The 26,711-nt window shown below is 43.2% G+C and overlaps 1 protein-coding gene across 1 annotated transcript in view; it reads left to right on the forward strand.

Annotated features, from left to right (window-relative positions):
- The window catches only part of LOC126426594 (neuralized-like protein 4), a 294,930-nt gene that overhangs the window by 22,958 nt on the left and 245,261 nt on the right, over positions 1 to 26,711 (forward strand). The window contains exons 2-3 of the mRNA XM_050088488.1: positions 12,525 to 12,626; positions 26,043 to 26,156. Of these exons, the coding sequence (XP_049944445.1) occupies positions 12,525 to 12,626; positions 26,043 to 26,156 (216 nt within the window). The remainder of the gene's footprint in view (positions 1 to 12,524; positions 12,627 to 26,042; positions 26,157 to 26,711) is intronic.

Raw genomic sequence — 26,711 nt, forward strand, 5'->3', positions numbered from 1 at the left:
CAGGCCTACCTGCGAAACTGATCACGTGATTCACAAACTGAGCTGCAACCACTGTGTCGCATTCTACGTGGGCACGACAATTGACGAGCTGTCTGTACGCAGGAATGTCCGCGGGCAAACTGCAGCCGAGGAACGGTCGGGTAACCCGGTCGACGAGCGAGCTGCCCGACACGACATTCTTCATTTTAATGACAACTTGGCAGTGTGTGCTGTCTGGTTCCCTCCTACAGACGCCAGCTTTTCTGAATTGTGCCGGTCAGACGTTGGAAATATAACATACTGCATATAAAATCGTATGAAAGTTTTCAGAAAAGCAACTGACATAATACTGACCTGTCCAGAATTCGAAAAATAATACTGGTATCGATAACTACTGTTGAGGAAAAGTAATGCTAGAGGAGGATGCCCCATTACAGCCTCCATTTGGACAGGTGCTCAAATAGTGAAATATCCAGATTTTTGCAGCATTCAGATGTGGCAGTGTCAGGCTGTCTGTACTGTAGAGAGAGGGCAGGCGTATTAGTCTGGGAGGTTCCGCTCGACCACATCCGACCGCCACGAGGGAGTGCCGCCGTATCGTGCACAGAGCACACCGTAACCTGGCTTCACACCTGTGCCTGCCGTACGAGAAAAAGTAACGGAGCGCCGGAGACATTCCGTGTCGTCCCGCACTAATTCTCAGACGCGAGTGGCATCCGGATCGGGGAGTTACCGTCCGATTAGTAGGTTGCCGCTAACACCTCAGCCGTGTTTCGAGTATTGCCACGAGTGGGGAGTACGGGTGGCCGACTGTGCACATTTTTGTTCGGCACCGAATAGCGGTTCTCCACTGTCCCGGAGGCCCGCGTTCGACGAGTATGTCGGCGACCGGGGGAGAGGCGGCGCGGCGTTACTCTCGGTGCCACGGCGTGGTCTGCTGCCGGGTGTGACTCGAGGTCACAACTGGCAGCGAACGAGGGAACTCTGAGGCGACACAGTACGTGACGTATATCCCGCACCCTCACATGTTACCTGTCGTGCGACAGTATACGTTCTCGACATTTTTCCGGCGGGAAACCGGTCCACACGTTCCGCACTTACCTGTGGACTGTCAGAGTTATGCCGGGGTACTCTGACGGCCGGACAGCTCCCCAAATGTGCCACCTGTAGAACGCGTGTGGATCGGCTCGGATGTCGTCTCCGGAAAAGAGAATTTGTGGTGCCTTTTCCAGTTGAATTGGTGCCTGTATCCGAGCCAAACTCTCGACCCGAGAAATTTCATTTCTTTTCTCTGTCTACACAGATAATCTGCAAGCCACTATACGGTGTTTTGGGAGGGTACCCTTTACCACTACTATAGTTCAATTCTTTTATCTTGGCAGTTCGTGCGTGCCCGCCCAGATGCGGAGATTGCTGCGTTGCCAGTTGCATGCGCCAAGCAAACTTACGTTTAGGGGGGAGCGTGCAGTTCATGAAGTAAAGCCACCACGGCTGCATTAACCCTTTCGCTGCTACAGAGACGTGCTCCCCGCATTCCGCACTGTGCGCGATTTTGTCATCACTGCACTGCTCGCCTGTGCAGACACATGGTGTTCCCACTGTTTTGACACACTTATCATTCGATTTCACAAAAAGTATTTGGCCCAAATATTTGATTTTTACACATCTTCTTGACTGATACCTTCGCCCCATAAATGACTTAATTTTGTTTCGATGTTCAACGCAGTTATTGTGCAGCATTAAATGTAGTAAACCACTGCACGAAATTTTGAAGAGTTTGCAGAGGTTAAAGTCCATAGCGTCTACTTTCTGTATGGTCGATTTCAGTTGCCACTAGAAATTTCAAAAAATTACAATCAAACGAATAAAATTCATGAAGTAAGACACTTCAATATTGTTTTTAAATAAAGAAAATATTAAGCCCAGAACAAGGTTTGAACTCGGGACCTTTCACTTAGCAGCCAAACACTTTAACCATTGTGCTAACACAGCTCATTATTCAATGTACTTCCTGGGGGAGTTTAAACTAGGATGCAAAATACCAACAAACACTGTCGGTGTGGTTCATGGTGTGGGTTCCTGTAGACATGTCCTAGTTCATGAACCACGGGCAACGTATGAGTGGCCAAGTAAGTGGTCCCGACAGTCGGGATACCAGTTACTTTGGAATAAGGCTGGGCATCTCGGACATATTCTGAGTCGTGGTCACCTTTGTGCTCATACGGCAAAGACAGCCAAATCCACCGGTTAGTCCCTCAACCGTTAGGGGTAAAACTCAATGGGACTCGGGGCAAGTAAGGCTGGCAACCTGCTTCCTTGGTACTTTAAATATGATGCTGGCAACAATCGGAGCAAAATGCCTCGGACCTTCGGAGGTGACGGAGTCCCACCTCTAACTGACAAACCAGGGACTCCTAAGATACGACTCGGCAAACAAATGGTAATGAGATGGGGAGCTATTAATATCAATGGGGGCTACTCTGGGAAGAAGGTAGAGCTGGCAGAGGCAGCAAGTAAGATGGGGCTGGACGTTTTAGCTGTTAGTGACATTCGGGTAAGGGGTGAGAAAGAAGAGGAAGTGGGAGAATACAAGGTCTACCTGTCAGGAGTCAAAGCAGGAATAGCACAATCGGGTGTAGAGCTTTACATCAGGAAAGAAATGGAACCCAGCGTAGTTGCAGTAAGGTATGTAAACGAACGACTGATGTGGATAGATTTGACAGTGTCTAGCAAGAAAATTAGGATTGTGTCAGTATATTCGCATTGTGAAGGGACAGATCAAGATAAGATGGATAGTTTTTGTGAGGCACTCAGTGATGTAGTTGTTAGAGTAAAGGACAAGGACAGTGTTCTGCTCATGGGTGATTTTAATGCCAGGATTGGAAACCGAACAGAAGGGTATGAAAAGGTTATGGGTAAATTTGGAGAGGATATGGAGGCCAACAGGAACGGGAAACAACTCTTGGATTTCTGTGCCAGTATGGGCTTAGTAATCACAAACTCCTTTTTTAAACACAAGAACATTCACCGGTATACTTGGGAAGGCAGGGGAACCAGATCTGTCATTGACTATATAATAACAGATCAGGAATTCAGGAAGGCTGTGAGGGACACATGTGTATTCAGGGGATTCTTTGATGACACTTATTATTATTTAATCTGCAGTGAAATTGGGATTGTGAGGCCTAAAGTGCAGGAGGTCAGGTCCATATGTAGGAGGATAAGAGTGGAGAAACTTCAGGATAAGGAAATCAGGCACAAGTACATAACAGCGATCTCAGAAAGGTACCAGTTAGTTGAATGTAGTCAATTACAATCATTGGAAAAGGAATGGACAAGGTACAGGGACACAGTACTAGAACTGGCTAAAGAATGTCTTGGAACAATAGTGTGTAAAAGTAGGATGAAGCAAACAGCTTGGTGGAATGACACAGTCAAGGCAGCCTGTAAAAGGAAAAAGAAGGCGTATCAAAAATGGCTACATACTAGAACTCAGGTAGACAGAGAAAGTTATGTTGAAGAAAGAAACAAATTGCAGCGGCTACACAGGATAATTGAAATGGCCCGGGAGTCGGGACAGGTTCCATCAGACTGGACAAAAGCAGTAATCACACCAATCTTTGTACATGGAAACAGAAAAGATTGTAACAACTACAGAGGTATCTCTTTAATCAGCGTTGTGGGTAAAATCTTCTCGGGTATTGTTGAAAGGAAAGTGCGAGTATTAGTTGAGGACCAATTGGATGAAAATCAGTGTGGGTTTAGGCCTCTTAGAGGTTGTCAGGACCAGTTCTTTAACTTACGGCAAGTAATGGAGAAATGTTATGAGTGGAACAGGGAATTGTATCTATGCTTTATAGATCTAGAAAAGGCATATGACCGGGTTCCTAGGAGGAAGTTATTGTCTGTTCTACGAGATTATGGAATAGGAGGCAAACTTTTGCAAGCAATTAAAGGTCTTTACATGGATAGTCAGGCAGCAGTTAGAGTTGACTGTAAATTGAGTTCATGGTTCAGAGTAGTTTCAGGGGTAAGACAAGGCTGCAACCTGTCTCCACTGTTGTTCATATTATTTATGGATCATATGTTGAAAACAATAGACCGGCTGGGTGAGATCAAGATATGTGAACACAAAATAAGCAGTCTTGCATATGCGGATGACTTAGTTGTGATGGCAAATTCGATTGAAAGTTTGCAAAGTAATATTTCAGAGTTAGATGAGAAATGTAAGGACTGTGGTATCAAGATTAGCATCTCCAAAACGAGAGTAATGTCAGTGGGAAAGAAATATAAACGGATTGAGTGCCAAATAGGAGGAACAAAGTTAGAACAAGTGGACGGTTTCAAGTACTTAGGATGCATATTCTCACAGGATGACAACATAGTGAAAGAACTGGAAGCGAGGTGTAGCAAAGCTAATGCAGTGAGCGCTCAGCTACGATCTACTCTCTTCTGCGAGAAGGAAGTCAGTACCGAGACTAAGTTATCTGTGCACCGTTCAATCTTTCGACCAACTTTGTTGTATGGGAGCGAAAGCTGGGTGGATTCAGGTTACCTTATCAACAAGGTTGACGTTACGGATATGAAAGTAGCTAGGATGATTGTGGGTACTAGTAGATGGGAACAATGGCAGGAGGGTGTCCACAATGAGGAAATCAAAGAAAAACTGGGAATGAACTCTATAGATGTAGCAGTCAGGGCTAACAGGCTTAGATGGTGGGGTCATGTTACACGCATGGGAGGAGCAAGGTTACCCAAGAGACTCGTGGGCTCAGCAGTAGAGGGTAGGAGGAGTCGGGGCAGACCGAGGAGAAGGTACCTGGATTCGGTTAAGAACGACTTTGAAGTAATAGGCTTAACATAAGAAGAGGCTGATACAAACACCTTTCCTTGGTATCGCCTGCATTAGGAGGCTTATTGCTTGTTTGGTTTAATTAATTAATAGAATATGAAGCAATTGGTATAAAGAATGTTTTTTCCGAACTTTCTATAAAAGAAATTTGGCTACCAAGACATTCCTTTTGTTCAATTACTTTATTTATGACTGAACGTTTCTGAAACTGAAGTCACTCGTCCGTGCTCTGCACTGCAGTCGAGCTCTGGCAACGTCGTTCTCTGTCCATTGGCTGACTGTGTTTTGTGACGTCAGATGCGCAGAACAAAGCTAAACTCGGCCGCCGTCGTAAATGACGCGCACTTTAGTAATTCCCTCCCCTGCTCCACGCGCAAATAGGGCGAGGGAAAAACGGATGTCTACGTGGCTCCGTACGAGCCACCAATCTCGTACCTTATTTTCGCAGTCCTTACGAGCGATGTACGACGGCAGTAGAATCGTTAGGCAGTCGACTTCGAGTGCCAGTTCTCTAATTTTTCTCAGTAGTTTCCCCAAAAAGAACGTCACCTTCCCTCTGGGGGTTCCCATTTGAGTTCCCGAAGCATCTCTGTATAACTTACGCGTTTTGAACCTACCGTTAACGAATCTAGCAGCTCACCTCTGAATTGCTTCAATGTCTTCCTCCGGTACGACCCGGTGCGGGTACCGAACGCTCGAGCATTACTCTAGAATATGTCGCACCCGCTTCCTGTGTGCGGTCTCCTGTACGCGAGACACTCTCTTACCGTAAACTCTCCCACTAAACCGATGCCACCGTTCACCTCCCCCCACCACAATTCTCACACGGCTGTTCCATTTTGTATCGCTCTGCAGTGTTATGTCCAGATATTTAAATGACTGGACTGTGTCTAGCGGGATGCTAGCAATACTGTACCCAAACATTACAGGTTTGTTCTTCCTACTCGTCCGCATTAACTTACATTTTTTCCACGTTTACAGCTAGCTGCAATTTGTCACACCGACTGGAAATTTTGTCTAAGTCATCTCGCATCTTCCTACAGTCACTCGACTTCGACACCTTGCTGCACACCACAGCAAACGAGTGCACGTTGCTACCTACCCTGTCCGCCAAATCTTATACGTTTGTAGAGACCAGTGGCAGACTTATTACACTTCCCTGGAGCACTCCTCGTCTCTGACGAACAATCGTCGTCGGAGACCGCGTACCGGGTTCTGTGACGTAAGAAGTCTTTGAGCCACTCACGTATCTGACAATGTAATGTGTACGTCCGTACCTTCGGTAACGACTTTCAGCGGTGCACTGTGTCAAATGCTTCCCGGAAGTTTAGAAATATGGAATCTGCCTGTTGCTTGTCACCCGTAGTTCGCAGAATATCGAGTGACAGGGGGGCGAGCTGAGATTCGCACGAGTGGCGCTTTCTAAAACTGTGCCGATTTGTGGACATAAGCTTCTCAAGTTTCGAGACAGTTTATTATATTCGAATTGAGAATGTGTTTGAGGATTCTACAGTAAACTGAAGTAAGTGATATTGGTGTGTAATTGTGTGGGTCCATTCTCTTGCCCTTCTTATAGACAGGAGTCACCTCCTTCGTTTCACTATTTTTGGCCAGACAGTATATTTCTGTCCCCCCCCTCCCCGTCTCTGCTAGTGGTTCTCAGCATGTGTCTACTTGTTAAACAACCCTTCAGACTAAAATAGTTTTAACACCAAACTGCTGCCTAAAAGCGCTAATTAGTTTACCGAAAGCGTGCCGGCATGTATTTCGACTTTCGTTTTCCCATTGCCGTCCTTACGCACTACCGTCTTTGGCAGCCCTAAGTTCTACTGTACAATCCGGGCAGCACGCATCTGTGAAGAATACCGATTCGCTCCTCAGCTCAGCAGAATTAAGAAACTGTTCTTCCGTTGTGTTTGATTGAAAGAAGAGTAAAATCCTTCAATCAGTTTGTCTGCACAACCAAGTCATCTCAGAACTGCAGTCTCATAATTTATTTTCTGACGTAAATGCCCAGTGAATAGAAACACGATAGTTGCCGTTAAATCGGGGGTGGTGTAGAATTTGGCTGACAAAGTGTGCCGTTGCGCTCAATCTGGCTGGCGCAATTCCCACACCACCACGCTACGCTGTGTGACTGTAAGGAGGGTGAAGACTGGGAAACGACATATGTGCCACATTTAAATCAGATTGCAGTCGTATTGCATATGACTTGGATTTATATTTCACACTTCTTAAAAAAGGTTCAGTATTATGTAATTATTTTTGGAACACTGTAGATGTAATACTTTTTTTCTAATACAGACTGTCAGTATAGGGACACACTCAGATAATTTCACATATTTTCACGCTTAAGTTGCCACATAATCGTAACTTGTTTAGTTTTGTAACTGAAAAAAGTCTCTAACACACATGTATCAGTTGAAATATTATAGCGTGGACACGTGGCAACTATCTCAGGAAAGCAGTGTAGATGTACTAGACAGTTTTAATGCCAAATGTATTTGTCTTTCAAATGGGAATTACCTTGCAGGTCTAACATTTACATCTGCACGTGCACAAGGGCACTCTCAGCTGACACGTCCGACAGTCCCGAAAACAGTTTGAAAACAAATGTAAGATTTGCAGTGTGTTCAAAACGTTTAGGAAACAGTCCTCGTAATTCTTTTACGGCGACAGTGAATTCTTCGAACTTCACACTTTCTTTAACGGCAGCGACCGTAGAGAACTGTACTGTCTGTCAGAATGTGTCCCTTCTATAATGCAATTTCTTTTAAATGCGTCACTATTGAACCAGCAAGATGTTACACTGCAGTATCTCAATGTGGGCGGTGTGCAGTAAGGTCCATTTAAAGTACGAAGTCTGCAATCCGTGCCAGATGTTCTAATTTTTGTCCCTGCACTAGTTTCATTTCGTAAATACGACAGCGGTGATTTTAAATTGAAAGATTGTTCCGGGCATACGACTCGACTTAACCGACGTACTTTTCATTCGTACACGAAGTCTCTGTATTCTTTGTTCAATTCTACTGAAAACTGTTGCAGCTGACAGAGGAGTAACGTGTTCGACTTCGGAAATTTTACTGTTTGTACAACCAATTTCTTAACTTACTCTGAGCCTCCAAACTTAGTACAATTTGCTTTTTGATGTAGAGAGCAATAAGTGTCATGTGCCCATTGTAAATTTTTGCTCCTTCACTGTCAACAAAATCTTTAAATTCTTTCTGCACGGTATTATAATGTTGTTTTGTAGCAAATACGCAGTACCAGTTGCGTATGTTTGTGGAGAATTCTCCTCCGTCTCATCTGTCACTGCCATTCATTTTAAAGGATCGCGACGACAGATTGCTAGAGTTCCCCTTTTTTTGTGCAGACAGCCACTTTACCTGTGAACGTCTTCAGTACCGGGAGCAAATAGGGACGGGCAGATAGCACTGTATAAACATTGCCGATGCTGTGATTCTGCAGAACTGAGAGTCGTGCCGACCGAAAAATGCGGCACCGCTATACCGAACGAAATCTCGTGCAGTTCCGGGCGCTTCGGAGAAGGACCGAGATTAGCCGAGTGACGGGTCGGGGAACTCGATCCGCACATACTGCGAGTGTGAAATTTGGCACGCCGTGGCCGCCTCTGCGTTAAATGGTACTTCCCAAATGTGTCCTCCAAATGTTTGCATTGCAATTGAAAAGTTTTATATTAAAGGTTTGGATTCTGAGCTCAGTATTCTCACACACTGTGGGAGATTTAATTAGTGTCGCCATCAGATTTTAGTGAGCTCCCTTAATCGATAATGGTATTAACTGGAGCATTAGATTACCTTTCCTCAAATTCACGAGCAAACGATCACCTGCCAACTTAACCTAGATGTCACACTGCACTACAGATCAGTCAGTCCCTACATCTAAGATTTAATAACTCACATTTGTAGGCTTCGCCTAATCGTAATCGAACTGTCATTTTCTGACCTAACAGAGATCTCGGGCTCTGTCCACTGCAGCCGCATTCTAAAAAGTAGAGTCAAATCATTTACCCTTTCAGTTATAAATATGAGCCATCCTGTGGTGCAGTTCTACTTGTCGTGTCTGTGCTTGCTAAGAAAATGGGATGAGAAGTTCCGTCTTATGCGAGACACCTTTTTCGTTTTGTTTCACCCGACCACGTTTCAGCACATTCGTGCTATCGTCAGTGGGTTCAGTTTTTATTTTTAACTGTAAAATTGTAGTTACGTATTGTTGTGGTGCGTTCTCCTGCCTATTTACTTCGCCAACAACACAGGAGAATGCACCACAACTTCAAAACTGTAAGTTACAGACAGAAAAAGTGCTACAGTCTTATATCCGTTCGTAAATGCATAACAGACAGAAAATAAATTACGTTTTGCTGTTTGCAGATGACAAGTTGTATATTGTGTAACAGAATAGCTACAAAAATAAATGGACAATAACATTGTGTAAGGTATGTTGACTAATGCTTACACCCACTTTTTGCCAATTAAGTTATAAATGCAACTTCTATATAATGTTGTAAACAACACAAATTTTTATATGTAACAACAGTTTTACAGTTAAAAAAAAATTGAACCCACTAACGCTAGCACAAAAGTGCTGAAACGTGTGGGTGAAACAAAACAAAAAAGGTGTCTTGCATAAGGCGGAACTTCTCATCCCGTATAAATTTTTGCCCATTTGTATTCCAGGTTTGTTTATTGGCTGTTATTTTTATTTGTAGTTCACTATTGCTGTTTCAGTTTACGTTTTGTCATTGGAGACAGTGCATAGACATGTGAAAACTACAAAATGAAGTATTGAGTGGAGAAATTGGAACATTTTGAAAGTATTCTCTTGTTTGAATCCAGTGGAGGGGTGACAGCAGCAGAGATGGACAGAAATATTTGCACTGCATTTGAGGATAATCCTGTCAGGCAGAGCACGACAAAGTAGTAATTTTTTACGTTAGTGACACTCTTTATTCGGAAAGACCTATAGGGTTTGATAAATTTCATTTAAACACCTTAAACCGTGTCATTGCACTCGAGAAGAGTCAAATGTGATGAACTGTGATCATTCCACCACAGTGTGACATTTGCACGCTACGGGGAAGGTTAAAAAATCGGGTGTGTGGGTTCTGCACGCTCCGAGCCAAAACCACAGTGTGTGACCGTACGTGCATCTCTGTTTTCTCTTCGTCAATTGGCTCGTGAACGACACCGACCGTTCCTATCCTGTATCGTTACTGGTGACGAAGAATGCTGCTCTTATGCTAACGTAAGAAAAGAAAATAAATGCTGAGCCCGTACAAAGCAGCGACTCCCTGTACAAACACCTGTGTAGCCACTCATGAATCGGGCACCACTTTTCCTATTTTCAGAGACCTGCTGCTCGCTAATGAGTTGACATACAGATCTAAATTTCTTATACATCTAGTATGTAGACCACTTAAGTTCATATAATGTACAAAAAGTAGGATAAACCATTCAGATTTTTTTATGAAAAATTTTGAAAAACGTGTTTTTCATGCTGTGCTTCAGAATTGACAGTAGACACTTCATCTTTTGCTCTGTAATTCCTCAGTCCTAGTATCAAGTCTAAATAACAGTGAATATATATATATATATATATATATATATATATATATATATATATATATATATATATATATATATAAAAAAACAAAGATGAGGTGACTTACCGAACAAAAGCGCTGGCAGGTCGATAGACACACAAACATACACACAAAATTCAAGCTTTCGCAACAAACTGTTGCCTCATCAGGAAAGAGGGAAGGAGAGGGGAAGACGAAAGGATGTGGGTTTTAAGGGAGAGGGTAAGGAGTCATTCCAATCCCGGGAGCGGAAAGACTTACCTTAGTGGGAAAAAAGGGACAGGTATACAGTCGCACACACACACACACACACACACACACACACACACACACACACACACACACACGAAAGGAAGTGGGTTTTAAGGGAGAGGGTAGGGAGTCATTCCAATCCCGGGAGCGGAAAGACTTACCTTAGGGGGAAAAAAAGGACGGATATACACTCGCACACACGCACATATCCATCCACACATACAGACACAAGCAGACATTGTGTCTGTATGTGTGGATGGATATGTGCGTGTGTGCGAGTGTATACCTGTCCTTTTTTCCCCCTAAGGTAAGTCTTTCCGCTCCCGGGATTGGAATGACTCCCTATCCTCTCCCTTAAAACCCACTTCCTTTCGTCTTCCCCTCTCCTTCCCTCTTTCCTGATGAGGCAACAGTTTGTTGCGAAAGCTTGAATTTTGTGTGTGTGTTTGTGTTTGTTTGTGTGTCTATCGACCTGCCAGCGCTTTCGTTCGGTAAGTCACATCAAACAACATGCTATGACTTACCAAACGAGAAAGCGCTGGTAGATAGACACAATAAAACACACACACACACACACACACACACACACACAGGCCTGTTGTACTGTGATAATGTGGGTGCGCCCCTCTGAGTAATGTCTTTAGGATGCCCCTGCTCTCCCCGTTTCCACACACCCCGTCCTGTTCTTTCCCCCTTCCTGCTGCCGTGATGTCCTTTTTTCCTATTTGTTTGCAAGTTACCCCTTCCCCACGACTGACGACTGGAGTATGCTGTTCGTGTTGTGCCTCACTCGATTTCTACCGTCCTAGATTGTGTGACTGATGACCTTGCCGACCCCCCCCCCCCCCCCCCACTCCCCGGTGGGGTTGATCCTTCCACTCAGTTTTTTATTACAGCTGAGCTACCGTGCTGGCAGATATTAAGCATCGCACAAGGTTTGAACTCGTAACCTTCCGCTTAGCAGCCCAACACCTTAACCATTACGCTAACACAGCTCACCGTGCTGTTTGGTGGCGGCCCACTGCTACGCCCCCAACTCCCTCCCGCCCCCTTTCTTCCACACCCCCCTCCCCCTTCCTCCCAATTGACCGACCGACCGAAACTTGAATCTGTTCACTGCGAGTTGAACTACTATGGTTTCTGAGTGAGGAGCTCTGTTACGTTGGAAAAGTGGTAGCGCTGTTCAGAGAGGCAGTCCACACAGTACAGCGCGTTGCTATATGTTCTTTGTTTTTTCGCAGGACGACAGATCGTGTGAACGTTTCTCGAAACGCAGATGCAGTACAACGAAGACATTTCAAATTGTGCCATTCTACTCACTGTCGTTAATACCTTTCTCGTTAAGAGACTTCTGACAGATGGAAATGGGAGCAGTGTTGCTACGGAAGGTCGTGCAAATGCTTTTTGAGAACAGCTGCAAGTAGTGCAGTATGTAGCTTTCAAACACAATAAAAATTGGTACACAGGATACACTTCTCAGACATCACATGAATTTAAAAACGTCGATACTGACTGCACGCTACCTCTTCTCCGACGTCACGTCATTACGAAGACACGGTGCGCGGTTGTGCGAACTTGACAATACGCGCCGTGAAAAAATCGTATCCCTCCACTTTAAGTGAACACATTTTGTCGTCGTCCTAGTTTTGGCAGATTGTTGTAAATAGTGGAGGAGAATGTTGTGGAAAAATGCTAGGAACTTGTGCACTAGTCTGATATTACTCTGGTCCCATTACATTTACTCTTTTGTGGTTTTCGATGCTGACGGTGTAGATCAGTTTCGACAGTCTTCAGCATTATAGATTTGGCAATTTTAAATTAATCTGTGCCCATTTTCAGATAAACTCTTGGAGCGGAAGTATCGAAATTGGTGTAACATGCTTGAACCCCGAGACAATGGAATTCCCATCTACTGCGTCGGAGCTTCGAGGAGGATCTTGGGTAAGTGAAATAAACTGTCATGTAATGTCGTGCAAATTAAAACTTGAGGATTCTCGGATACCGTTTAGTAATAATACTGTTTGTCGTGGCAGTTGTACTATTCCAGAGGTGCTCTGCGTTCAGGATTCGAATTGCCGGTGCTCTGCTTTATTTTACTCACTTCCCATTAAATTGTGAAAGAAATATGCAACTGCTACTCTCCCTTATTTTTATCTACTTATTTACAGCCATAAACACTTAATTTGCAGATGTGTACTGGTTCTGCTTTATAGTGTACGTTCTGTCGGCTAAATAAAATTGTGCCCCCACGGTGAGGAGCATACGAAAACATCCTTACCATTAGTCTTCATTCACTTCAGACGTAACTGATTTTCCCTATGTGTCAGACAGAGTACTGAGGAATATTACGATACAAACTTTGTGGTGTATCACTTTATTTAAAAGCAATTTTGATATAACTATTTGGATTTCCCCAATTTAATTAATTTTGCTAATTTATGTATGTGATAGTTAAACAATTTTATTTCAATTTATATGTTGCATAAGTTTCCTTGTCATTAGTTTAACATCTCAGATAGCTGTATTGCACTGTGTAGATTTTATCAGCACGTTAACTATTAATATTCTTGTCAGATCTGCAGGCGGACGGTACAGTCATTTAAACAGAATATTCAGATGCAGGCTGGCCTCCATCTTACAGTATGATCGGTAATATTGCCGGAACTAGTTTTCGTGGTGAACCCAGTTAAAAGTTATTTGTCTGTGGACAACTTGGGGATGTCCTGCTCTTCCTCCGACATTAAGACGGTGACGAGACAACTTCAGCTGACCGTAACGAGGGTGGAAACTCGGCGCGATGTGGCCGGTGACCGTATTTACTCGAATCTAAGCCGCACTTTTTTTCCAATTTTTGTAACCCAAAAAACTGCCTGCGGCTTAGAATCAAGTGCAAAGTAAGTGGAAGTTTTGAAAAATGTGGGTAGGTGCCACCACAACTAACTTCTGCCGTCGAAGTATATAGCGCTAACACAGGCATGCTTTGCAGGCACAAAGATAAATACTGCCGCCAAAACCTCTGCGTCAACAAATAAATTAAAAAAAAAAAAAGGTGGAAGACGAGCTTTTCTCTCCGCCCCGAGTTTCGACCACTGCATTTTCATACATTATCCAACGAAGTAAATACAAATTCCATATTGTTCATCTTCGAGTGTAGCAGCATTTCAATGTACTACGAAAATCCGACTGGAAAGACTGTTTGGGATGTTTGTCAATATGGCCAACTCTACGTTCTGAATTTTTTCCTACCTGTGACAAGAAATGGTTGCTAATAGGAACTTTTATGAATTGTGAATCACATGCAGTAGGCCTATTCTCTTCACCATAAGAATAGTATGAATATAAACATTTTGCCATGTATTCTTTCGTGTTTGCTGCCATCGCATTTAAATCCTGTCTCCCTAATAAACTATGAAACTAGAGTGAGACAACAGCAAACGCGGAAGAATATACGTATCGTATCATGTTTATATTCGTATTATTCTTATGCCTAATAGTGATACTGTCAGAAATGAAGCATGACAGTTGACTAGATTTTTAAATCTAAGATGACTAATTTCTGTGCAGAATGTAATGTACTAAAGAGGCATCTGCTAAGATTTTCAAACAGAGAAAAATTTTCGCTAAACTCTTGTTCAGAACATCTTCTATCATACGCAGTCTATTACTTGGTTCTTGTTGATCATTATCAAAGAAAGCAGCAGTGTAAGTAACAACAAATATCAGTCTCTTGCCATTGTTTCACTAATGAGAAGATTCCTCTCTCTCTGTCTCTCTCTCTCTCTCTCTCTCTCTCTCTCTCTCTCTTTGTAAGCGGCGTTAGCGTGCACAAAAGCAATCCATGCTGCGAGCAGCAACATGTCGTTAACACTCATTATTAGTATGTAACAAATGCATTACGCAGTACAGTAATGCATTTTCGGCTTAAATTGACGTAAACACCTATAACAAAGAAAACGGCACTTATCAGATCAAAGCAAAATAAGCAATGAATTCAAACTAGATGAAGTATTTGAAAAAGGAAGGGTACCCGTATAAATAGGGACGGAGTGCCTGATGCATAGCAATGGCTACCTGGTAAAGCTTAACTGCTAAGCTTACGACTCAAACCAAACTACTGTAGCTGTATCGTCATTCATTCGACCTAAATTGTGTCTCATATTACAACGGACCAACTTTGTTTCAATTTCGAGGCGGGGCCTAAAACTTTTCTCTCCCCTCAAATTTAGAGTCTCAAATTTCAGGTGCAGCTTAGATTTGGGAAAATTTTTTTTTCCTTAATTTCGAGTCTCATTTTTCAGGTGCAGCTTAGATTCGAGTGCGGCTTAGATTCGAGTAAATATGGTGCGATTCTCACTCGATAAGACTACTTGTGTCAGCTTTAACTGTGTTTGTTGCAGTTTGCACTTACAGGAGGTCACGACAGGGACACTATTTTAAGTTCTAATGACAGTGTGCATGATTGAGCCGACTATTGTACTGGCTCCTGTACCTGGCAGGCCTGCGAATGAAATGCTTCGAATTGTCGAATATCTCGAAAAACCTCCGCGGATAGGTGTGGGGAGCTGACAGGTCCCGCTACCTGCAGTTTTATAGACCATTCTCGAATCACTGCAGTGTGGTTTACAGATCGGCCCATATTTCCTACCCAAAGGGGTTAGTTGCTGCACATCCTGAGGCTGTTCCAGGTACCGACTGCAGCTTCTCGAGTGGCGTTGCAGTGTTACGTGGCTTTATGCTTAATTACAGACTTACTATTTTATCAGTCGATTTGTTTTCACCACGTAACGCCCGCTGCTTACGTCCTCCTTCGTTGATGAGCGATGTATCACTTTTCGTTCTGACGCCGCGGCTCTTCCTTTCCTATATCTTTACTACTTTTTATCTATATAAATGATGAACTATTGGTTTTGCCGTTTAACAACTTTTTAATAACTGTGGAAGTATTACAGGCATCGGGTCCCACCTAATGTGTCATCCACCTATATGTTTTACAAGAACGTTTTTAAGACTCGATCGATCTGTTTACAAAGAGAAACCAGCATATCTCTTCCTTTGATGGTATCCGACGACGACCTAGGAAGCTCGACGCCCTCGTGGCCCGGGCTTTTCCGCGGCTCGCGGTAGTTTGCAGCAATCGTTTTATTCCTCGCCCACTTGCCGCTACGTCAAACTTTCGTGGTGATCATCGGGCGACGTCTTCCATGTTATCTGCAACATAAACTAACTTTCTTCCCACAGTATTTCTGAAAACCCAAAAACAAACTTAAAGAACATTATAATAATAACTGTGCTTACAATTTTTCGTAGAAGTCTTGGTCGATTTAATGAGGGGTGGGATGGGCCTAAGCGTTGCGACACCACAGCATGCAGTGGCTGGTGATTCTACCACGCCTCCTCGTTTCTCGACAGGCCCCGGAGATCCCTGTGTTCTGTCAGTCGTCGCCATTTAGTGCTGCAATCCACTCCAACTTTGAGCAGCTCTTCAAGAATTGATCCCCGTGCGACCGAGCCAGTTCCTGGGTACGCGCTACCGACTGTCTCGAGGATCCGGACGTGTCGGACCTCCAAATACGGAGCCGGCGGTGGTAGTAATTGCCGCCTCGGTGTCTTCGGAGGTCCGAAGCAATTTCGGGTCTGACACACTGTGATAAAACTAGTACTCCAGATTACATTTCTTCAACTCTGTTTCCTTCAGTATATACTACAGTTTCAGTGTTGCATCTACATCTACACTATGCAGAGGGTATGTTCCATTGTACATGTTATTCTTGTGAAGTATGGAGTGCAGGAAAAATGTTTGAATGCCTCTGTGAGTACAATAATTGTTTTGATCCCATCCTCACAATCTCCCGTGTAATCGATAAGTGTAACTGTACGACACAGGTCGTGTTCGGTCAGTTTAGACGGTACGACACTTGTGAGGTAGAGGTATGAAGTTCAACTCCCGATCCAGCACACGCTTTTAATATGGAGGGAAGTTTTGAAGACGCAGATAATTACCTAATGGAAGGTGAGCAGATGACATCAGATGATGTGCAGGTGTACCACAGACCCCTTGTGGGGTGGCGGATTAATGAGAAAATAAGAAATGTTGTCCGAAAACTATTTTTGTGGTCAGCCAGAAAGTGATGGAGACCATGTTGACCATAATTTGCAGTCTGCAAGTCCGCATTATTCTTGTACCCACTGAAACAAATGTTTCCACACTCTTATTTTCTCGTCGGGATCAGAAACTGTGATTATAAATTATTAAAAGTTTTGAATTGTAACTGATTCAATTATATTCAGAAAAGTTCACGTGCGAAACATAATAATATTCCTGACAACAACAATAATACAAAACACTAGTAGCAGCTCAAAGGCGACCTCCACGGTAAGTTCCAATTAAAAGGTCTTTCGCCCTGACTTCTAATAACCGAAGTTAATTGCTCACCACAAAAGTGGATAATAATCTCATTACTTGCCATGTGGTTTTGTTAACATCGCGGGTGGCACACAAACAGTTACTTCCGTGAGTTATAAGTGATCTGGGTACAGTGTACAGTCATCGAGAGTTCACTTCCTGTTTGTACCGAAAATGTGGGTTTAGTTGCAGCTCGTCTGTGACGTCATCCGAGGCAACGCTTGAGCCGGCGTTCGAGTCACGCGGACCGATCGGTAGCTGGGTGCCTCTCGGACTGTATTTGTATACGGGCACAGCGGACGGCTGAAGGGAACACCTGCCGTCATCCGCTCTGTCCCCGAGTTGCGGCATCTAAATGGTCGCTTTCTCGAACACGAATTATTTTATAACACTGTCGTAAATCAATTCAGAATCTTTATAACTTTTGTACGAATGGAGTGACAAACTTACGCAGCAAAGCTGAACGTCACAGTTCTTGTTGGTAGCACCAAGCAGAGATTGTTTTTTTTTAACGCAACTCGTGTGCCGTTCCTTCGCGTCGGAAAACTCGTTATTCTGTTCGCACTGCTAACCCCCTACCCCCACCCCCCTCCCATGCAATTGGACTACTACTTTGTGTCACCTCTACTTGCTTGACGGAGTCAAAGAGAAAGACTGGCCATGATGAAACCTCAAAAAGTAGTAAGACTTCTTCACGCAGTGAAAGTAAAATTGTTCTGCTATAGTTTCAAATATATACTGAATATTGCAGAAAAATATAAAATAAAAATATCTGCCCTCAAACTGCAATTTCGATATTGACATATTGAGGGAAAAAATATTGCCCCTATATATCGACATTTTATCGAAAGACCTTACGCGTGCTCAGATTCGATCGGGAAGGGTGTCGTAAGGCCGTCGTGTTTTCTGCCGCGATAAGCCCATCGGGAATTGTTGTAACTCGCCCTCGATGTGCCCGATACTGACATTACGACTCGGTTGACGCGAGTATCTCGCACACACTTCTTAGACACGAGTGCCGTGTGTGGATGGGCACCGTCCCGTCGAGAAAAGGTACCTCTATACTATTGTAGGAAAAGACACGTGAGGATGCGGTCGCTACCGGGTGTGCCCCGAAGCTCTACCAGGTGGCTCTCCGATCTGTGGTGTCAAGGGCGATGTCGCTCCACATCTCCAAAACGTCGGCAGAACGAGACTTCTCGCCCGGTCGCCGCCTTACTCCTTGACGGCGGTCATCTAGGTAGCACAGAACTGCGATTCGTCTCCAGACGCGGTGCGACACATTTGTCGTCAGTTGGTCCTTCCGGGCCACGCCAGCACTCCGAATGCGGCCGTTCGTGTTGTGGCGATAGTGGCACCCTGTGTGTTGTAGTGGGACTTTCTTGTTGGTTGAAAGATGAATCTACTTCACTTAACTCATCTGCCGAAACTATCTCTACCTTACCGCGTTCCATTGTAATAGGATGTATAATCGTAAGTCAAAAAGGGAATAATATAAGTCTGATTAATAAAGATTTGACTCAAATTTAGGTTGAAATATTTTCTTGTCAATGTAAATGATTGCTCTATTGCAAACAATGGTTGAGAAAGATGCAGCAGGGCGGACAAAATTTTTCGTAACAAATGACTGTTTGGCAGTCAAATTCACGATCTTCATCTGCTACAACAGTACTATAATTACCACAGACTACAATAGAGATAGATAATTTTGGAAAAATCTAGAAGAAAACAACAGGATATGTGGGAATGGAAAAATGGATTCTGCAGTTGGCTATTGAATGCTTGAATGAAACATAATTGTGTGACTCACCATTAAATTTTCTGTCCTGCAGCGGCTGGTCAATCACTTCTGCGTAAATCGTATGTCAAAATATGGATTTTCTTAATACATCTCCATCGGATAACCACCAAAAGGTCTCAAAATAACAGTTTTGCAGCAATATATGCCATGCAAAGAAAAACAGATTGAATTAGTTACAAAAATTCTTTACAATATTGTTGTATAATCATTTGCTTAGGTACAATAAAGTTGGTCTTTTAGTTACTATTTAAACTTCAGGATTTTTGGTTATTCTCTGTTGGGAAAAAATGCAAATTAAAGTTTCAAATTTGCTCAAAAACGACACATCCGAAGATTGCGTCCTGTCGCGGGAGCCAGTTGTAGTGTTTAATAAAAAAGAAAAAGAGAAGAAAAGAAAAGATTGAAAAGATGGTAAGAAATGGTGAATAAAAAGGGGGTTTTAAAATCGTTAATGACCGTGAAAAAGGGAAAGAATGAAATGCAAATCAGACTTCGTATTACAGAAAAGTTATCGGACTTCGTGATTTGGAAAAGCTATTGTCGGGGTGGTCCTTGTGGCGTTTCTGAGCAAAAGTCAAACCAATTTCCACTACAAAAATTATTTGAAAAAAGAACAGAGAATAACAAAATGTAACTGACAGGGGGAAATGGCGTAGGTAAGAGTTCATCCTTTACCATGTTAACATGTCTTCTTTCGTGCGGCGTCCAGGTCTTCAAAAATCTCCTACTTCATTTCTGGGTGAAAAGTAGTAGCTGCTCTGAAATCTCGCAATCGCCCAGGAATCACTAATTTATACAAATCAAAACCATCTTGGTATTGAATGCAATTTATTTTACATTGCTACTTCCATCTTCTGAATTTCATACCAACTTCCACAATACGTCTACACATCAATTAGTTTTTTCATCTTAATCCGACCAAGACTAGCTAATAAGTAAGTTAAGCTTCCGCTCTCGAGAGACAAAAGAGTTACAATTTTTGTACCTTCATTTTCTTATAAATATTTTCTCTACCATCGAGCGCTCATACAGTTGCGACAGTATAATTTATATCTGAGGGAAGTACTGTAGTGCGGCGAAATTCAAAGTCTTGCTACAGTGCGTGACAATAATCTCCGTAGTGCAAATGCTGCCAGTCTCTCCGACTGACGGAGAGTGTTGCAGGGAGTCGATTGTTCGTTCCTGAACGGAGGGGCTACGATATGCTCGGTGCAGAACACGCCGATCCTTCCACGTGGTGGTCAGTTGTGGTCGACTGGAACCTAAAAAAAAGTACACCTGTCCTGGGCTTCACCTCTTTCGTTGGGCAACGTAATTACACCTTCCAACATATCACTGTCGTATAGGAGGTGTGATCAAAAAGTAACGGAATTCGTTTTTGTCAAAGTAACTTTACTTATTCGCTGACATTAACTCTGTGCCATTCAAATAATCTGCCGCCCCGCCCCCCCCCCCCCTCACCACCCCCATATAATACACTTGTGCTGTCACATTTTCCAGTCTCAGAAGCTCTTCCCAAACTAACTTTTTGTTACGGTATTCTGCTCCTTTGGAAAGTCTGTTTTTGTCTCATCAGTGGTGGCAAAACAGTGTCCTTTCGCAATTCTCTTCGTCCTTGGGAATAGAAAGAACTCACGGGAGACTGTGTCAGGCGAATACGGTCGCTGAAGCGACGTACCATTCTTTTCTTTTTTTCCCCCCAAAAAATTGTGAACTAGTATCGAGGTGTGAGCAGGGGCATTATCGTGATGTGATTTACACGAGTTGTTTCGCCACAGTTCTGGTAGTTTTCTTTTAGATTGATTCACTCAAATTGTGCACGACTTCGAGATAGTTTTCCTTATTTACCAAATGGCAATAAGGCAGGAACTCTTGGTGTACTGTCCCACTGCAATTGTAGAAACCAGTGAGAAGAACCTTCACGTGTGATTGAAATTGTCAAATTTTTTTCGGGTAGTTTCCGTCAGCCCGACAGGGTCTCAGTTTTGACTTTGTGCTCTTGTACCCGTGTTTCATCACCCTTTTTAACCCTCTTTAGAACTTCTTGATCGTCATCGACTCGATTCTGCAATTTCCGAATAATATCCTTCTACCGATGTTTTTTTTTTTTTGGTCGAAATTAGCGTGTTTTGGAACGAACTTCTTTGCTTGGCATTCGTGCCCCAAAAAAAAAAAAAAGCTAGGCATGAGTGAAAGCATAGCAGACTTGATAGGCAACCTCTCTGATGGCGACTCGGCAATTCTCCGGAACAGGTTTCTTTACTTCTTCTGTATTGTCACCAATAACCTTTTGAACTGTCAGCAGTAAATTAAGTGTTAAAAACATGTGAAAATATGAATGTACGTCAGTAACATGTGTACCAAGAAGATAAAAGGTCGGATGTATGGAGCCCGTGAAATTAAAAATTTCCTGTTGCTTTTTCATCACATCTCATAAGTGATCACATCTGCTGAGCACTTTTACTGTGTTCTGTCAGTATTATCAGCTATAAAATATCACCAAACACTGGTTTCCTTACGTATATTTTCTGAACGTATAACATCAATATACATTCTGCAGTGAAAATAGTGTAGGCGACACACATCCCACACTATCTTAAACACAAGTGCAGCCAAAACACCTGGCTTTGTTAATTCTGTGACTCTGCTGACTTTACTCTGCCTTCTGCTTTTTCTTTTCTTGGATACCTTTGTACGTTTGTTATTATTCCTCAAGCGAATCACGCTCTCTGATACCTCTAGGAAGTTTCAAGTTCTTGTAGATTCTTTTCAGCCTCTGTGAACAGTTTCCCTTTCGTTTTTCTTATCTTAAAAGTGGGTTACTACCATTTTAGATGTCGTTTCTGGGCCCCTTCATGACACGTGACCATAAAACACAATCCTTCTTTTTGTTTATGGAAGAACTTTGATTTTATATTCTCCAATTTTAAGTTTTTCTCTATTCTATGCCATAAATTCCTACCCCTGTGAAAAGCCCATAAGATCGATGCTAGAAATTCCCAAATTTTACATTTCTTCACAGTAAAGTTTACCTCGGTTCTAAGTTCTCGCTTCACATCTCGCTCGATTGAACGAGTTACAAGTGGCACAAAAGACAGACAGGTCGCACCACGGACGGTGGCAGAGTTAAGGGAATATTTTAGGCCATTGTGGAGAGGGAAGGTGTGAGAGAGGAAATACTGACGTAATCCACGATCAGTGTTGCCGACACGACTTGCAATATTTAGCTTCGATGCGCTGTTATGGAACAACTACTGCTAAGTTGCAGCGGCACTGAAAAAAACGAGACAGTCGTCGCAAAGTGTCTGGGGCCCAGCTAATACTTAAAGGAGGGACCCACCCACCACCCTTTCGTGTGCCACTTACAACTCAGTCTCATCCTTTTGCACGCATTTTGGATGTACTGTGTTTGGATACAGTATCAGTCGTCAAGCTTTTAAATTCAAACACTGAGTCTTGTAGAAAACGCTCGGCCAGTTACAAATTCTTTGACGAGTTCTTTACTTGCTGTTACACATCTGTGATTTTTTAAAGAACTGATTAGACCCAATATCACAGATTATTGTATAATCGTTGTATTGCACATTTAATTTCCTTCACTTATACAGATTGTATGTGAAATATTGGAGAGTATTGCGATTTTAATCGTATATGCCAAGTAAATTTGCTTATACTCATATTCGGGGGGAGTTGGGGCGTTTAACATTTTCCTCGATTCTGCGTTATCCTCAGTTCTGTGTTTTTTTAGTCTGGACTGCACAGAAATGTAAAATAGGAGTTTCTCTGTATATTGATCTGTACCCGTCTGTTTCCTTCGATAAAACACAGAATTTTTCTGAAAATCTTTCTTTGGTCTTAAGTACGTCCATTAGACAGTTCTTGTTCATTGTCATAATCTGTCACGTGCAGATTCTTCTGTCAAATGACAACACAGTAGTGCCTCTTTTTGGCATTTGAGGACAAAGATTTCTTATTGTAGGTGTGTGTCATGAAGATCCTTCTGTGATAGCTTATGCTCTATCCAGTCACTTACGTGTTTAAACTTTCCTTTTTCCTTTTTTCTATTTTCACGTACAGTAATCTTGGCACTGATTTTGTGTGCCATGAAGTGTGTCTTTTTGAAGGGGATTTGAAGCCCAGCCTTCGCTGCCCGTGTCTTTGGCTGGTTAAGCTGTTTTACTGCTGTATCTACGCAGTCTGGAAAGATTATCTACAGGGGCTGTCTGCATCCGAAGCGTAGCGGTGGCGTTGCCGCCTACCGTGCAGGGGGCCCGGGTTCGATTCCCGGCAGGGGACTGGGTGTTGTGTGTCCTTCATCGTCATTGACTCGCAAGTCACTAAAGTGGCGTCACCTAAAAAGGACTTGCAATACGGTGGCTAAACTCTCCCGAATGGGGCCTCCCGGCCAACAATGCCATAAAATCATTTCATTTCATCTACAAAGACTAAACAGTTGATTGTAATGTTCATAAATCTGTAGCCTAGATTCACTCCATTTTCTAATCTTGAATTGTTCATTTCTTTCCATCATTCTCAGATCTTTCCTAAAAATGAAGAGCAGACATGGTTGTCCATTTGCATATAATATTATTATTATTAATTTTATTATTATTATTACTATTATTACACACATAAAAAAAAGTTTTTCGTCACCTCAGTTCCAGAACCTAAAGACAGTATTCAGCAAAAATGGGTATTCCATCTGGCAGATTAACAGGGCACTAACATTTAAAACTAAGAAGCAGGAAGTGAATAAAGAGGAGAACACGCCGGAACAATCTTTAGCTTTTCTTCCTTTCGTTGGCAACACTTCGTTTAAAATAGCAAGAATCCTCCGAAAATTTCAGGTAGAAGTGGTTTTCTGCCCACCGTCGAAGATTGCGGACCTTGTGGGATCAGTTAAGGACAGTCTGTTACTATGAAAGGCCGGAATTTACAAGATACCGTGCCAGTGTGGTATGGCTTACATAGGTCAAACCACGCGCACCGTGAAAGAACGCTGCACTGAACATTGACGTTACACCCGCCTTTTGCAGCCGAGCAAGTCCGCTATCGCTGAACATTGTATTTCTATTGGACATTCAATGGAGTATGAGAAAACAATGATTTTGTCCACAGCAACGTCTTTCTGGGACTCCATTATTAAAGAATCCGTAGAAATACGACTGGCGGAAAATCTGTTAAACCGTGACAGCGGCTACCAGCTGGACAGTGCACGGAATCCCATCATCTCCACGATTTGCTCAAATCGAAGACCACAGAGTGCGTCCACGGCCGTGGCAAACAGCAACGCAGAGGGCGACTGTTCCGCTATTCCACCAGCGAGGGCGCTGCCGGCGGGCAGTGTGGTTCATCTATCAAGTTTTCGACGCATGCGCAGAGTAGCTACAGTACGCTATATATTGCGGAACGGAGGAAGTTTTCGCCATTCTGCGACGGCACACCTGAAGATGACTGGCAGGTGCCCAGCTGAAATATCGTGCAAAGTATTGAACGACGACTAGCTGCAAGCCTGAAATTTGTTTGAACAGTCAATTTGCCGGGAAAATTTTAAAGTTCACATAATTTCTGTCCTTTTTATTGCTTATGTAAACCACACACTGCATGTTGTACCACCGTACAAACAGACCATCAGAGGTGGTGGTCCAGATTGCTGTACACACCGGTATCTCTAATACCAAACAGCACGTCCTCTTGCATTGATGCATGCCTGTAGTTCTCGTGGCATACTATCCACAGGTTCATCATGGCACTGTAGGTCCACATTACCCCACTCCTGAACGGCGATTCGGCGTAGATCCCTCAGAGTGGTTGGTGGGTCACGTCGTCCATAAACAGCACTTTTCAATCTACCCCAAGTATGTGCGATAGGGTTCGTGCCTGGAGAACATGCTGGCCACTCTAGTCGAGCGACGTCGTTATCCTGAAGGAAGTCATTCACAAGATGTGCACAATGTGGGCAAAAAGTGTCGTCCATGTACACGAATGCCCCGCCAATATGCTGCCGATATTGTTGCATTATCGGTCGGAGGATGGCATCCACGTATCGTACAGCCGTTACGGCGCCTTCCGTGACCACCAGTGGCGTACGTCGGCCCCACATAATGCCACCCCAAAACAGCAGGGAACCTCCACCTTGCTGCACTCGCTGGACAGTGTGTCTAAGGCGTTCAGCCTGACCGGGTTGCCTCCAAACACGTCTCCGACGATTGTCTGGTTGAAGACATGTGCGACACTCATCGGTGAAGAGAACGTGATGCCAGTCCTTAGCGGTGCATTCAGTATGTCATTGGGCCCATTTGTACCGCACTGCACCGTGTCGTGGTTGCAAAGATGGACCTCGCCACGGACATCGGGAGTGAAGTTGGGCATCGCGCAGCCTATTGCGCACAGTTTGATTCGTAACACGACATCCAGTGGCTGCACAAAAGCATCATTCAACATGGTAGTGTTGCTGTCAGGGTTCCTCCGAGCCATGATCCGTAGGTAGCGGTCATCCACTGCAGTAGTAGCTCTCGGGCGGCCTGAGCGAGGCATGTCATCGACAGTTCCTGTCTCTCTGTACCTCCTCCTTGTCCGAACAACATCGCTTTGGTTCACTCCGAGATGCCTGGACACTTCCCTTGTTGATAGCCTTTCCTGGCACAAATTAATGATGCGGACAGCAATTTAACTGCAGTATTGTCCGTCTAGGCATGGTTGAACTACAGACAACACGAGCCATGTGTCTCCTTCCTGGTGGAATGACGAACTGATCGGCTGTTGGACCCCCTTCATCACAGAGGCGCTGCTCGTGCATGGTTGTTTACATCTTTTGGTGGGTTTAGTGATATCTCTGAAGAGTCAAAGGGAGTGTGTCTGTGATACAATATCCACATTCAATGTCTATCTTCAGGGCTTCTGATAACTGGGTTGATGCAAAACTTTTTTTGATGTGTATATTATTATTATTATTATTATTATTATTATGTATCTTAAAATAAATAATACTAGCTGCCCCTAAATGTCATTTAATTTACTTTTCATTGAATGTGAACCAGTTTTTTGCAGTTATCTCGTGTTGTAACCCATCTTTCTGCATTATTTGTGGCAGTTTTTGTCAGTGTACGTAATAAGGTATAGTGGTGCTGTAGCCTGGCCTTTTTGGTTGCAGATTCTATCAGGGACTTCAGTGCTCAAAGACGGCCAGTCTATCGTGGAGGTGTATGGCGAAGACTTGGAGAAGCTGTCTGAAGGTGACTGCGTCGGGGTTATGCGTACCTCAGAGGTGAGCTGATTATGTTTCACTGACTGACATGATGTGTACATTCTCTGATTTCATTTGTGAAGCTGAAATGCAACGTCTCCAACAAAAGTAATAAATTTGAAATGTGAAGTATCTCTCTACATTATCTATTATTATTCTTATTATTATTATTATTTCTTTCTTGTCTCAGACGTTATGTCTGGTTAAAAATGGAAAGTGACGCGGACCTTGATCGAGTGTGACTTCCTTTAACCTGTATGGTATATGTTACATTGCATTTAGGAACTTTCGGGTAATTGAACATGTATCAATAATTACAGATTTCTGTAGTTGTATATATATGTTTGGATGTAGCTGTATTGCGTTGATGTACTGGTGGATATTGTGTGGTACGACTCCTGTAGTTGATAGTATAATCAGTATAATGTCAACTGTATCCTGATGCCACATGTCCTTGGCTTCCTCAGCCAGTTGGATGTATTTTTCAATTTTTTCTCCTGTTTTCTTCTGTATATTTGTTGTATTGGGTATGGATATTTCGATTAGTTGTGTTCATTTCTTCTTTTTATTAGTGAG

Source organism: Schistocerca serialis, chromosome 11 (assembly GCF_023864345.2).
Source record: "Schistocerca serialis cubense isolate TAMUIC-IGC-003099 chromosome 11, iqSchSeri2.2, whole genome shotgun sequence".
Taxonomy (NCBI): domain Eukaryota; kingdom Metazoa; phylum Arthropoda; class Insecta; order Orthoptera; family Acrididae; genus Schistocerca; species Schistocerca serialis.